Source organism: Acipenser ruthenus, chromosome 25 (genome assembly GCF_902713425.1).
Source record: "Acipenser ruthenus chromosome 25, fAciRut3.2 maternal haplotype, whole genome shotgun sequence".
Lineage (NCBI taxonomy): Eukaryota > Metazoa > Chordata > Actinopteri > Acipenseriformes > Acipenseridae > Acipenser > Acipenser ruthenus.
In genome coordinates this window covers 26,327,342-26,342,683 of record NC_081213.1, presented here as the reverse complement: position 1 = coordinate 26,342,683, position 15,342 = coordinate 26,327,342, and the positions used below count along the sequence as shown (strand labels likewise).

The following is a 15,342-nucleotide window of genomic DNA, read 5'->3' as shown; positions in this document are numbered from 1 at the left end:
AAAAGGACATTCAAACCACATAGTGAGCCTTTCATAGTTAGAACAAACAACACTTAGCAGAACATTGACGATCATGCATGAGAAGGCAATAGTACACAGTTAATTACAATGACAGGCTGCAGTAACAAGCCTGTGTAAAATAAAATAAAAAGTGAACATTTAAACATGTAAAAATAGGGTTAATACTTTCTATATTATAATAACTTTAGAACTTGTCATGAAGCTGACATTGAGATATTACTGTAATAAACTGTTATTACTTATTCATAATCTTAAAAAATACTTAACACCACAATTACTTGCCCAGTTAAGGCCTATTCACATCGGACGCAGTGCGACAGCGAATGTGAAGTACGACACACACAAAAAAAAGAAAAAAAACATGTCGTTTTGATACGAACCATTCACACTGCCTGCAATGCGATGGGCGACACTGAAGCGACGCACATAAAAATAGGATTGGTGTCTATTTTGTCATGCGACAGTTCTGGAACTGACCAATGACCAATCAGAGAAGAGTCGCCTATTACATCACGTGCGCCTGTCGCCACTGGTGTGAAAGGTAGTGTCACAAGACAAATGGAATCACGTCCGGTGTAAATAGGCATTTACTCTGGTATTTCTAACATGTCTCAGCTGTGTGGATGCTGTAGTAGCAAAGCAACACAATGCTGTCTGATCTGAGGGTGTGAGTAAATAAACATACTTACATTAACTTCTGTGATAGCAATATCGACGACGCTACCAACAACAATTAAGGCATCAAAAGTGTTCCATGCATCAGTAAAATAGTGCTGTTAGTGCAAGCAACCAGAGGGAGCAGGAAGAGAGAGAGGGAGAGAGAGAGAGAGAGAGAACGACAGAATAACAGAGAAGTTAAAAGAGTTACAGATCAAGAACAACCGCAACCAAGGGGTGATTTAGAAAAATCCATTTGCCCACCTGCTGTATCTGTGAGAACAACCCAATGAGCAATGAAGTTGTGATTACAGCAATGTAACAGCGTCCGTATGAAACGAATGGTAATCTGTAAATCAGGTGCTGTAGTGATTGAGGGTTAGGTCTCTAAAAGAGCCTGTTGGTTTCACAGATAGTACAGTAGTTGAGCAACGAGATCGCCTGCCCGCAGGAGAGTCAGTAAAAGCAAAGACAGTTAGAGATCAGAGGGTTCTAAGCCAGCGCCCCAGCAAGTGACCTGTCCAGGATCAGGGGGTCGGAGGTGAGGGATACTCACGTCGATTTCACTGAGAACGATGTCTACAATGCTGCCAATAACGACGAGGGCATCAAACACGTTCCAGGCATCCCCCACATAACCCTACATAAGGGAGCAGGTAGGGTGCAAATAGCGGGGTTAACAAAGGGCACAAAAACAATAACTAAAAAGTATCTTGTATCTATAGACGTTCTACTGTTTGGACAACTGCGGAAACAAATAAGGGAGCAACACATGCATGACAGTACTTTTAGCACTTTGGGAAACAGTAGTTGATAAAAGGGTAGTCTCTCTTAATAATTAATTCTTACTACTTTAATGATCTAAATATCTGTGGCAAGAGTTTATTAAAACAAATACCATTTGTTAACTCAATTAACTCAATTAACAGTTAACTCAATACACTGCTATTTCAGGTTTGATTTCATTAGTTCAAACTGGTACTTACAAAAACTTTAACTTCAATGACAGAAACAATAAGAGTGATTTGCAAAACAATAGCCCATGCTGTACGTATTTAAAACCAGAAGACTGATTTTTTTTTTGTTAAGTGTTGGGGACCAAACAAAAGAAACCACATGCAGGCATGCTGCACTTGAGGACCAGCAAAGCTGATAAAAACACCTTGCAGCGAACGCTACAAAAATGTTGAATGCTCCAGGTTGAAATGAAAATGCACCCCAGTACGATATTTTATGTTTTTTTTAATTGGCCAAAATGACTGCAGGTACATTTCCTTCAAGATCTCCTCCAATGTGTGGAGAGACAGCGGTTTGCCCGCTGGAACACCTGTGGTGCACATTGTACTGGGAATGCTAAATTCTATGTATTCTGTTTAGCATCGACACAAAAGTAATATTACAAAAATACACCCCTCTGAAAAGGCACAGGGACCATCCTTAAAACATATCGGCAGCAGGGGGTGGACTCTGGGCCTGCACACAATTTTGGGTGGGGAGGCGGAAGGTTGGGGTCCAAGGGTACAAGGTGGGGGAGGGAGAAGGGGGCTGAAATGTCTTTTTTGTGTTGACTTTCTTAATGGATGGCCCTGTACCATTTTTAAAAGAACCTCTTCAAGGGAGAAGTTCAAGTTTAGGGTTATTAAGGACAGGTCAGGAATTACAAGTAATCCCCTGCATTACTGAAATGGTATTTTCACACACTCCAAGCAACCCCGGTGAATCACTTACAAGCATTCTCTTCCTTTTCTCCACACAGAGCTGTCATAAAATGCATTGGTTAAAAGCTTGAATTATAAATACATCACTTCATTTCTTACTCCTCTAATATGTTTGCTTACTGTAATTCCCCAGATCTTTTTTTTATCTGCTTAGATCATTATTACCCAAACTTGCTGCAGTAACTAATGTCCCTTCCACCACTGCATATTCACAAGGGATATGCAGCTATAATTTCTGCCTTTTCTGAATGTTAGGGAACACATAATAGGTTATTAAACAGATAAAAAATAATAGTAAAGAAAATGTAAATATAATATAGTTTGGGACATCAAAATATAAATAATACAGATAAGCTGAACAAATCGAGCATTAATACTTTGGCTTAGAAGAAATGTTGTTAGATTATGTTCCGCTTACTGTCTCTGATTTCTGTGAACAACTCATCTTTACTGCATGGTCATGCCTGTTTTATAGTTTTGTTCTATACTTCTTTACCCTACAGCTTATCAGTGAAGTACAAGGGTAACGTGGGGTTGGAGATTTAACATGTAAAATCTTAGAAAAGCTGCAGCTGCTGACATTTTAAAAAAAATACAGTACGGTTTCCTGCCCACAAGCGGAAGGATGGTAATGTTTTCACTCTTTCCTAAACCTGCTGTACTGTATCGTTACAAAAAGCAACCTACCCTTGGTTTAAAAGCAATGAGTTTCAAAACCATTTCCACAGTGAAGACGCCAGTGAAGACCATGTTGAGAATATCCATGACGTAGTTAAAGAGGGGGGACTGCCCATAGTGCTGAGGAGAGGAACAACAAAGAGGGGAAACACTCCTGTTAAGATGATACGCCTGACCTTTGTTGTCACTTTTGATATCAGCCAATAAAATAAGCAAGGCTAGGAATATATTGAACATAGTGAATTATTTTGACAATATCTTGTGTTTTCCTTTCAATGGTGACTCTTTAAAGGGATTTTAATGAGAGGGGAAAACTGGTACCACCTACGCTATAACGGACACACAGTTATGAAGACTGCATATACTGTGTTTTAAGGGTGTAACAAAGCCTGTCCCATATTTTAACATGATAAACCCCCCACAAATCACATTATAAATTGAGGCTACACCTGGTAGCTAGCACCTATGCATTAAAACAGCCTTGAGCTGAGACTATCTCAACACGTATTACACTTCTAGCAGAATGGGCTGGTTTCACAAACCCCGATTATCTCGGACTACTTGTAATGCTACCTTACGCAAGGCAGTCCAAGATTGGGAGTGTGAAACCAGTCTATATAACTCACTACGTTGGGGTCTTCAAGCTGGACAACAAAATAGTCACTTCAAACGTTATATGAGAGCCCTGTTTTCTACAGTATGTTAGCCAGTCTTAATACTGTGGCTCCAAGTGGGGCTTACCTGCATGGCCAGACACAGGGTGTTGAGCATGATGAGGACGAACATGACGTACTCGAAGCCAGTGGAGTTCACCACGTACCAGAACTTGTACTGGTATGGGTTCTTGGGGATGTACCTGAGCAGAGGCCGGGCCTTGAGGGCATATTCCACACACTGGCGCTGTTGAGAAGAAACATGTTGCTCTTGGATATTTAAACTACCCAGGCCCTGCCTGTTATACTGAAAACAACATTTTATAAGCTTAGGCGTGACGCTTGCTTTGATTCTCTTAAACAATTGTGATTCCCCCTCTCAGGTTACCATGGAAATGAAAGCAACACAAGTAAGCAAATCACTCAAGTCACCCACTCTAACAGTAACATGAGCACTGATCGACTGATCTTTCACAAAACCTGAAGCCAATTTGCATGAAAACAAGCAATGAATAAAAGAATGTTTCTCAGCACCCTTTTAATGCAATTTGAATAAACAGCAGTGGCTTTAGCTTGAAGGCAGCACAAGTGCAATATCAGTGCATTGTACTGTATATGTTTCGTGCGTTTCCCCTATTGTGTGACATGCAACTTATTCCAAAGATTTAAACGCAGGCTTTGCACGTCTCATACAGGTCCAGACTTAACCACACTGTATTCAACAACAGGAGTATCTGGGTCTGTTGCACTGCATGGTCTGTATGCAATTTGACTGTTTGTGCTAACCTGGTTTTTGTCCAGCTCACAGTTCTTGTACTCTTTCTCTCCCTGCTCCTGGAATGTGACGATAACGAAACCTACAAAGATGTTCATCATGAAGAAGGCGATGATGATTATGTAGATTATGAAGAAGATGGAGATCTCCACTCGGTTGTTGTAGACAGGCCCGACGTTCTCTCCGTTGGAGTCTATTGCTTTGTATAAAAGCCTGCAGAATAAAAGGACCAAAAAGGGACCAACATGATTTAAACCTATCAACAGCTAGTACGTGAAAAACAAAGCATGGGGTACGGAAACAGGCAAGAAGCCTTGGAGAAATGGGAGCTAAACATATACCCCCAGGTGTAGCAGTTAATGACATTGGGGGGGCATAGAGTAGAATACAGAATCCTGTTCAGAAATCAGGTTTATATAGCAAGTGTGGCAATGCCACATTTTACAGGATTTGAAGTGCATTTGGATTTCAGTACAGACTATATGTAAAACGTTAGTTTTTGCAGTTCAGTGATTAATGACTTGTCCTATATTTGCCTTAACCACAGTAAAACACAAAGAATATACTCACGCAGGCCAACCTTCGAAAGTGGAGACAGTGAAGAGAGCCATCATTGCAGTCAGCACGTTGTCAAAGTTATAATCACTGTTGTGCCAAATTCGCTGCCGAACCATCGGGTGGTTCACATCTCCGTCCTTATAAACAATGTAGGTTCCCCTTTTTAAAAAGAAAGACAAGTCGATACAGTGGAGAAGTTATGTTAATACAGTAGACAGTGTATGGAATATACTGACTTATGAAACATGCACTGTATTGATCATGTGTACTTTTGTTAAAGTTAAAAGCATGGAATTATACATATATCGCACCTACATGCATGACTTCTTCAGCGTTCCATTTACTTTCTTATTTTGCAAATAAAATATATATATATATATATATATATATATATATATATATATATATATATATATATATATATATTTTAAATGAATGTTTACACAGAAAGTAAATTAATTAGTTAATTATATTATGCAAAGAAACCATCGCTATAATACATTTTCACATTTCATATTTAAACATTTATTTTATACTTACTGTAACGTAAGGCCATATCTCACTGATTTAAATATTTTGCCCACTCCCTTATTCCAGTTCATGTAAGTTAAATATGTTTCCACCCATAGGAGTAACTGGTAATTTTAAGTAACTGGTAATTTTTTAAATAATAAGCTGCTACTGTATTTAATCTTACTTGCATTCCTCAGGACATGTCTTTGCCTCATCTGTGCACCGATAGAACTTGCCCTGTGAAAGAAATATATCAAATATACAAACCACCAATCAACAATTAACAGCATTTTTGAAGCTATCTGTAAACAACAGCAAAAGAAGGGTGTACCTTAAAGAGCTGTACTCCAATGCAGGCGAACATGAACTGCAGTAAGGTTGTAACGATCATAATGTTGCCGATGGTTCGGATGGCAACGAAGACACACTGGACCACGTGCTGCAGAGAAACACAGAGGACAGGTATTCAGATTCAATTATACACGACTGGCCTTCTTTTTATTGATCAATGGAAAATCCTGTGCTATCTTAAATGTAATGACGATGAAACATGGCATGTCCTTTACTTCTTAACGGAAGAATTTGATGTTATATTTTCTATCATTGCACCCAACTCCAAAGTGAATACATACCAGTCGATGCATGTAATGTTAAATAAGGCTGGATACCTTGAGTCCCTTGGCTCTGTTGATCGCTCTGAGAGGCCTCAGCACACGCAGCACTCGAAGGATCTTCACTACAGAGATAGCCGATGATCTAGACAACAGGCAAAAAAGGGGTTCAGACCAGTGCAGGTCATCCTGCAGAAAACAACATCACTACGATCACACGCGAAACACCTTTTATCCAATAGAACTGCGATGGGGCGAACACTTAAACAAATGATCAAAGGGCTTGCTCAACTCCACAGAACGCTTGGAATCTCAGTTCACCGGATTACTTTGGGTGCTTTGGTCAAAGAGAAATATTACATGTTACAAGAAGACGACCAGCACTTCTTTTTTTAATTGCCTCAATGTTTTTCATGTGTATTTTTTATTCAATCATATTTATTTCTGAGAGAGACGTGGTTGTATAATGTCTGTCTCCTACAGCACCTCTGATGGCATAAGTATATGGCACTTATAGTAGAACACTTTTCCATTGCTATTCGATATTCTTGACACACTGCAGTCACTAGCTTTATTCGTGTTACATGTACAGTCTGACATCGTCTAATATAAAGTTATACTGGGTGTTTTGATTTCTGAACCATTTCATAAAGAGCTAAAGCGTTACTCACTGAATTCCAAAAGAAACCAGGGAGACCCCCACCACCAGCAAATCCAGCAAGTTAAAATAATTTCTGCAAAACGCCCCCTTGTGGAGAAATGCCCCAAAGGCAGTCATCTGAAAAAATGGAAAGATCGGATCAGGCGATCGCTTGTGGTTTGTAAAACTTAAATTTACACACAGCAAGGCATGGGGGTGCACAACAGTCCGGTACATATGTATATATATATATATATATATATATATATATATATATATATATATATATATATATATATATATATATATATTCAGCAAGGTAAGCTTCACTGCATAACATTGCAATCAAGCCTGCATTCCATTTCACATTGCTGTATCTTTGGCTACATTCACATGAATGTATAGTAAGCGATTTCTTTTTTATAAATAGCTTTATATTCAAAGCAAGGGATGTGGCAATAAAACATGCAGTTTGTTGCCTCTTAAAAAGCAAACCCATCCCTTACTGTCACATTCATGTATGCCATTGATCACACATTCCATAATGAAAGCAAATGAGGTATACAGCTCTTGGATAGAAAATCCAGCAGGCAAATTTCAAAATTAAGAGTACTGGAAATAATACAAAAAAACAGAATCTGTCCACAAGTGCATGTAAATTTTATTTGCTGTAGAAACTCGTCAGTAAGAACCCCAACAAAATCACATTTGAAAGTTTCTTTTTTCAGAGTTCTTACAAAAGAGGTTGTAGTGCATGTTTTCAGGACGCGTTTATATGCACTTCCCAGTTAAGTTGTGATAGGATTGAAAACCATGTAATGATCCTGAATGCACATGCTTCTTGCTCCCTCTTTTAGGATTGGTTTCCTATTGCTCAGCCTGAGGTTTTAACTATTGTAAGGCTTGAGATCATTTAGTCTGCAAAGGCACCCAACACCTGACTATAGTTAAAGCTACTGCATGATTACTGTTTCTTCTTCAAACAGACCCTTCACTTGCATATTTTAATTGCATAATACATTTATGTGCATTTTAAAAGTGGGTTTTAAATGCAAATATTATTAAAATTCTTCCACACTCCATGCCACAAATCTGCATTCTTTCATTTTAAAATAGCTGTTTTTGCAATGCTTCATGAGTGCATTGTGATGGTAAGTATTATAGGAGTTTAAAAGAGGTGCAATAGTAAAATAAAATAAATAAAACAAGCCAGGTTCCATTCAGTGGCAGGTGACACACAGGGATAATGCAGCAAGGCTCTGTCAGCCTCAGAAAGGGGTTACCTTCAAAACGATCTCAAATGTAAACATACTAGTGAAGACATAATCTGCATAGCCTAGGACCTGGAAGGTAATCAAATGGTTAAAGTGTTACTGCACAAGAACACTGTTGAGTCGACAGAGACGAGGAACAATGCATTACCTTCAGCAGGATTTCAACAGTAAAGATTGACGTGAATGCATAGTCAAAGTAACCAAGTATCTGCAAAAGTAACATACATGTTTAACAGCAGCATTCATACATCACACTGATCACTGCATGCTTTAATACAGTGTATATGAACAAGATTAGAAACATGGCAATCTTAAACAAAAACAGCAGCTTCAAATTACTTTACAATATAAAAATAAAATCATTCCACCTTAATGTTTTTTTTTTTGTTATAAATTCCATCTGCATTTTTCTAGACTCTCTTTAAGATGGTAAAAAGATTAAATAAGCCCAAGCAAACAATAATGCATGTGTCTAATTTTTCACTAAGGTGGAAGTCTTTACTACCATATAAACACTATCTAAAAACTTAAAGCAATACTTAAACCCATTTCATGAACAGCAAATATTTATTACAGCAATACAGTAAGTGGGTTATTTCCCTCCCACAGCACTTCTTGTTGGTCTATGTTCAGATAGCCTTGTTTACACCCACGTTTCACCAATGTCCTAGCATAACAGCAAGACGTGTTTCCCTCCACCTACAGCAACTGCAGCTCCTATATCACCCTCATCAAACAGACAACAAAAGAAGTGAAGGTTGTGGCAGTACTGCCTTAGCCTGGCCTCCGCTATGTACCACACAGTACCACGCTCTGTTCCCTCAAGACAAAGCAGCAAGCCCACTACCTCCTGACGTCACGCCCGCTTGCTTCTGGAAAGCTGATGGAACGTTGGCGTTAACCTCTTGTCTAAGGGCACTTGCCTGTTCTGAAGCAAGTGCAAAAGCATGCACATATCTGAACTGTACCGCTACGGCCAAAAGTTTAGCATCACCCTGTAGGATTAACTAAGCTTCAAGTCGAATTAAACCTGCTGAATAATGCTAAGTTAACATATTGAATTACATATACATGTACTGAACAAAAAACTGACAAAAAATGAAAAATGTACAAAACTTTTGGCCATTGCTGTATATAAGCAGCAAGAAAATAAATGGCACTTAAAACAAAGTGCAATACATGCAGTAAGATAGATGGGGGGGGGGAGGTTCTAGCTACAATACAAAGAAACTATTTCACTTTAGCTAATTAAATATATCTCAGCTGTCAGCATGGGGTACCAGTGGTCCACTGATTTATTTTATTATTTTGTGCTTAGTAAAATTATTGAAAAAAAGCATAACAACTGCACATATACAAGAATATCATAAATTGCTTCAATTATTGTATAAAGTACCGGTATATACAGCAGTACATACAGCATGTAAATGGTTTTCCTATTAACTTGTAGTATTGTTAAACACAGGTTAAAACCCTTTACTTACGATATTGCGAGCGGAGAAGTTGCGTATGGGGTCCTCAGCTGCCAGCGATACACTGCTGAGCATTATAAAGACCAGGATCAGGTTTGTGAAGATGTGATGGTTAATGAGCTTGTGACACCCAACCCGAATTCTGCACAAAAAAAAGGCATGTCAGACAATCCCAGCCATGCACAGAAAATATACTATACACCCATATTCATAATGCACTGGCCCACCTGCAAACACAGAATTCATATTCTGTGAGCATGCTGGGGTTTTGTTTGCTTTTTGTTTTTTCTTATATTCAATTGTTGTCTTATTACTTGTCTTATTCTTGATATCATTCTCTTTGACGTTCACAATACATTTGCCACACTCTATCCTGATCAGCCATGGATTTCACAATGCCTTCCTTACAGCTTCTATCCCTGCCTGTAAAAAGCTCTAAAACCACAAATGCAGACGGGCCTGGTCTTTTGCACAGTGGTTTAGATGCTCGCTTGCGGTGCACAGCAAACACTTTCATTAGGTTTGCTGTGATTCTTCCACACTATACAGTAAAGTGCAGGCTGGTCCTGCTACGCACATGTTGGTCTTGCTGAAGATGAAGAAGGAACTGCCCTCAGGGATGGGGGTGACCTTCTCATTCATGGTCAGATCAGACAGCCTCTGAGGCCGGGGCCCAACTGGGACTTCAGGCTCCTCCTCTTCCTCCTCGCCTGCAGAGAGAGATGGACAAGATAAAGAAGGCTGCTGGCCACAGGAGTCACTGGTGCGCGGTGAACCAAGGATTACCCTGCCGACCTGAGCCCTCCCTACCTGGGCGGCGCTCAACCAATTGTGCGCCGCCCCCTGGGAACTCCCGGTCACGGTCGGCAAGTGGCATAGCCTGGATACGAACCATCGATCTCCAGGCTATAGGGTGCATCCTGCACTCCACGCGGAGCGCCTTTACTGGATGCGCCACTCAGGAGCCCCAGTTCTTCAATTCTTACCCGGGACATCTCCTGCTGGGTAGGGATCCTTATCATCCTCCTCATCTTCCACTGGAATCTGCAATATTCACAACCACATCACACAGATCAGACAGCACACGAGCACTCAGGTACAGGTCCGCTAGCTTAGCATCCTCGCTGGGTTTACAATGGCATGCATCAAGTTTACATTATTGTATTTGAACTTTTCTACAGTATATCACGAAGCAGCAGTTCCATAGTAACTTATAATACAAGAACATCGACAAAAAAAAAAAAAAAAAACAGTAGTAAACTTTAAAGATTTCCATGACGTTTTTTTTTTCACTGACACGCTTTAGGCAGTGTTAATGCTTCAAATGCAAACCGTCTCCAATACTGAAAATCACATTCGCTGTTATTCTGTTGAAAAACAGTTACCTTTGCATCAGGAGCGTTTGCCTCATGTGTCTCTTCTTCTTTATTGTCTGAATTTCCACTTCTGTGAGAAGAAGAAGAAAATCTCTTTAATTGACGGTAAATCAGCCAGCGTGCCCAGTTTAAAAATGCACATACTGATGATGCCAGTGATACCGGTCATGCAAACCAATTCTTCATGTAAAAGATGTAGCCTCCAATGTTTGATATGCTTATTGTTAGTCACTGGCGCTGGTATATCTACCTGGCGCTCTTCTTCCTTTGTTTTTCTTCTGCTTCCTCTTTCTGCGCAGTGTTTAGACTTTCAGCATCAGCCAAGTTATCCACAGCAATAGCCAAGAAGACATTTAGAAGGATATCTTGAAATCAACTTAAGGAAACTGAAGCATACAGAGTCAGATAACTTACGAAAAAAAGGTTCACAATAGCAACAATACCCTTTAAGGCAAGCTAACGAACCTGGTGCAGTAAGCCTTCTATTTCAACTGAACTCATTAATGTAAGTTTGTTGAATATATTGTTATTCTCCCTCCTGCTATTGTCTGTGATTGATCTGCATCACAATGGAATGTATACCTTCCTATAAATATGTTTTACTTTATAGAAGGTAAATAAATGACTCAGCCTAATATGAAATGCCACCTAGCTGCAGAGCGTGCCGTTGCTTAAATAAATAAAAATGATGAAATGCAATCTCGGTTATTTGGATGTCAAAGGATACAGTTACCACAGATAAAGAGAATAATAAAGTATATGCAAACTATCATTCCAGAGGATGATGGGCCTCCATATGCCATTATGCCGTCATACATCACAGCGTTCCAGTCTTCTCCTGTGAGAATCTAGGCAGAGACAAGCAAACAGCATCAACAAAAAGGTTTTGGCATAGAAATGAATATAAAAATAAACAGCTGATTCATAAACAACACGCTGTAGAAAAAAAATAAAAGCATGACAGAAAATTTTGTTTTAGGCTTTACTCCCAATCAGTAGCACCCAATAAAGATACCAAAACGGTAGTAAACAATTGTGATGTTTCTTTGAGCTGTTCATCAACTAATTTGAAAAAGTTTTCTAATAAAAAATCATCAATAGAATTACAACCCTTTACCTGGAACACCGTTAGCAGAGCTTGTGGGAAGTTATCGAAGGTGCTCCTTTTGGTCTGCGTTTCATCGAAGTTGAATTTGCCTCCGAAGACCTGCATTCCCAGAAGTGAGAAGATGATGATGAAGAGGAAGAGCAGTAGCAGCAGGGAGGCGATGGACTTCATGGAGTTCAGCAGGGAAGCCACCAGGTTACTCAGAGACGTCCAGTGCCTGAAATAAAAACGAGCAGGAGCGTGGCACAGCAATCACGAATCAACACGTTCATTCTTCCATGAGAGCCAAGCCTTGAATCTACAGGTCACGAGTGCTGAAGATCTTACCTCGTCACTTTGAAAATCCTTAAGAGGCGCACGCATCGAAACACTGAGATTCCAAGAGGTGACATGATTTCGAGCTCTACCAATATTGTTTCTATGATTCCTCCGCACACTACGAAGCAGTCAAATCGGTTGAAGAGCGAGACAAAGTACGCCTGCAGACCCAGGCTGTACATTTTCACCAACATTTCACAGGTGAAGCAGGACAGGAGAACCTTGTTTGCAATATCTGTGACAAAAACAAAAAAATCCAAAAGGCGTCAGGTTAATACTGCTCTGCTGCTGCTCGACCAGCCAACAATAACAATTAAAAAAAACAAAGAAGGGCTATTTTCAGAAGCCTGTTTATGAATTTCAAAGGGCGGTTTTTACAATGACACAGTTTTAAAAAGCAAGTAGTTCATTTCAAGCACAGTATCAAATACAGCATTCTACTAGGGTTCCCACCTCTGACTTACAAAAAACCAGGACACGAGTCATTTCGTACAAAAATAAATAAATAAATAAATAAATAAATAAATAAATAAATCATATACTTTGACATTTAATGTCCCGGGAAGTCTTACAGATTTCCCAGGACAGCTGCCTCAAAAAGAGAACAATCCAGGCAAAACCAGAACAGGTGGCAACCCTACATGCTACCCAATAGGCATTGTTGTCATTCCTAAAGGCGACACTGTATTGGGGACCACAATGTTTTTTTTAACATCTCACTCTCCTAATTCACTATTGCCATCTAGTGGTGACAACATTTTTTTGTTCATGTCCACAGATTTAAAAAGAAGGCACAGCAGTGAGACCTGTGCTACGACCATCGATCTTGATTACTGGATGGAATGACAACCCATCTGCTGCACGCATGCCCTGCAGAGTGGTATTTCTGGAACCAATACCTTGGACTAGAGTGAGCCAGTAGGGCTGGTTGTAATGCTCTGATGAGATGGTTAACGTGTTGAGAAAGACCAGGACAATGACCAGCCAATAGAACGTGACGGACTTCACCGCAACCCTGCACCTCCTGCGGCAGCACCTGTTCCAGCGACGCCAGCGGTGGCTAAAAGGGAAATGACATCGTGTTAGCATCACAACAGGAAATAAACCCCCTCTGGAAAAAGAGACATGCAATAGACCAGTGGTGTAGTTGTGACAGTACATCGTTTCGGTACTATTGTGGTCATATATAGGCAAGCTCTCTCGCACAACTGTCTGATTCAGTCAGTAGTCCTCTTGATGCAATGAAAAGAGTATTAGGAACTTCTTCTATTACAAATTACTTCTTAAAGAAGGTTTAAAATGCTTGTCGATGCGAAGCATGAAAAAATGAAATGTGTGGCAGTTTAAAAAAAAAAAAAAAAAAAGTACATCATGTCAAATTTCACAGACCTCAAGGATGTCCTTTTAATATGCATCTCAAATCAGTTATCTAGAAGAGACTCCTTTAGATGAAAGAAAAACGTCCTTGAAAGGCAGTACAGACAGCACATAGACGGAATGAGGTCTGAGGGGATCGCACAAATTAGCAGACACTTCATCTCCTGTCTGCTTACTGTACTCTGCTAAAGGAAGGGCATTTTAACAATATGCCTGACTTCATACAAAATGTTTTACAGGACCAGCGCAAGTATACTATATCCTGGAGTTATTGTAAGGCTAAATCAAATGTTAAATGTCTTTTAAGAAACAGATTTCTACATTATGCACTGTATTAAACAAAATAAGAGCGAGGAAGACAAAATATACTGACCTGAACTTAGACTTTGAAATTTTTTGACTGGAAGAAAAAAGAAAAAATGTAGGTTAAAAGCAGAAAACCCTTTAGTAGACATAGCAAAACCATATTCTAAACAGAATTTCACAAATACAAGGTTTAAAAATGTGTTAAACAAACATTTACATATGTTTTTATCCATGTTAAAAAAAATGGAGGTAAACATTGTACTGGTTCAAATAGAATGGCATATTTACAGTAAACGCTCTCACAAAAGCTGCTGTTTCTTCTTAACACTGTAAGCAACAGGGCAAGCAGTAGAACCAAAAGAAACATATACAATTCTCTGACAAACGTTTCAACTAGAAGTCTTTCTCAATGTCTATGCAAGTTTATCTAAAAATGACTACTGTTACTACAAGTTTACTACAGTAAAAGCATAACAAAGTGCAACAAAGCATAGTGAAAGTATGGTAAAGCAGAGGTAAGCATTGTAAATCCCAGAAAGGTATGGTAAAGCATATTAAAAAAAATAAAACAGGGTAAACCATAATAAACTATGGAAAAATACTGTGTCACTTTACTGTGGTAAACTTGTATAGGGGTACATATACCACTGCTGTGTTTTAGGGTGTATTCATACTTAGTTCGCCTGGGTGGATTTTTTTCAAACCAAGTGCGGTTTGGTTAGTTTTGGAAGTATATGTGAACACTTTAAAATAACTGAATCCCTTTCAGAGTTCATTTTAATAAATTCAGTGCAATGTGAAAGCACAGGAACTGACTTATTTTTCTCCAAGTGAACTCAGTTCGGTTAGTTTAGAAACGAACTATATGCGAAAAGGCTCTTATAGTTCTGAATGAAGCAATAGCATCAGCTGATTCACAAACCTGGACTTACCACAGAGTTCCACAGCACACTGTGTTCTCAGCCTCAGCGCTCACATTCTCTGTATTTACAGATTCAGTTTCACTTGTGGGCATACTTGCTGTTGTGACACAGGGAACAGAAACACAGTGTTAAAGCAACTCTCTCTAATGACTGAGGGGGAAAAAATTAAAACATGAAATCAACAAGCAGAACTATACATAAAATAGTAATTAAAGAAATGAAATGCAAACCAATTACGATTCAAGTGATTCAAAGCAAATTATAAACATGCGATTAAAGAAAAAAACTAAAAGAAATACAAAAAAAGATTTCTAAAATAAAAATAATTTAAAAAGAAAAGGTATAGAATAGATATGAAAGGGAA

General features: G+C 39.1%; 1 protein-coding gene across 12 annotated transcripts in view; it reads right to left on the bottom strand.

The window, feature by feature from the left end:
- The window catches only part of LOC117413950 (voltage-dependent L-type calcium channel subunit alpha-1D-like), an 84,704-nt gene that overhangs the window by 25,322 nt on the left and 44,040 nt on the right, over nucleotides 1-15,342 (bottom strand). For 7 of the 12 annotated variants that reach the window (XM_058999875.1, XM_058999877.1, XM_058999878.1 and 4 more), the window contains 21 exons: nucleotides 14,988-15,075; nucleotides 14,123-14,149; nucleotides 13,272-13,432; nucleotides 12,382-12,607; nucleotides 12,064-12,271; nucleotides 11,674-11,794; nucleotides 11,197-11,311; nucleotides 10,956-11,016; nucleotides 10,557-10,614; nucleotides 10,148-10,280; nucleotides 9,583-9,712; nucleotides 8,247-8,306; nucleotides 6,856-6,962; nucleotides 6,242-6,329; nucleotides 5,905-6,012; nucleotides 5,758-5,810; nucleotides 5,073-5,219; nucleotides 4,514-4,715; nucleotides 3,816-3,974; nucleotides 3,084-3,194; nucleotides 711-794 (listed from right to left, as the gene is read on the bottom strand). In XM_058999875.1, coding sequence (XP_058855858.1) covers nucleotides 711-794; nucleotides 3,084-3,194; nucleotides 3,816-3,974; nucleotides 4,514-4,715; nucleotides 5,073-5,219; nucleotides 5,758-5,810; nucleotides 5,905-6,012; nucleotides 6,242-6,329; nucleotides 6,856-6,962; nucleotides 8,247-8,306; nucleotides 9,583-9,712; nucleotides 10,148-10,280; nucleotides 10,557-10,614; nucleotides 10,956-11,016; nucleotides 11,197-11,311; nucleotides 11,674-11,794; nucleotides 12,064-12,271; nucleotides 12,382-12,607; nucleotides 13,272-13,432; nucleotides 14,123-14,149; nucleotides 14,988-15,075 — 2,447 coding nt within the window. Of the gene's footprint in view, nucleotides 1-710; nucleotides 795-1,234; nucleotides 1,319-3,083; nucleotides 3,195-3,815; nucleotides 3,975-4,513; nucleotides 4,716-5,072; nucleotides 5,220-5,757; nucleotides 5,811-5,904; nucleotides 6,013-6,241; nucleotides 6,330-6,855; nucleotides 6,963-8,107; nucleotides 8,168-8,246; nucleotides 8,307-9,582; nucleotides 9,713-10,147; nucleotides 10,281-10,556; nucleotides 10,615-10,955; nucleotides 11,017-11,196; nucleotides 11,312-11,673; nucleotides 11,795-12,063; nucleotides 12,272-12,381; nucleotides 12,608-13,271; nucleotides 13,433-14,122; nucleotides 14,150-14,987; nucleotides 15,076-15,342 lie in introns of all 12 variants that reach the window. The other 5 variants (XM_058999876.1, XM_058999879.1, XM_058999884.1 and 2 more) reach the window with 2 other exon arrangements.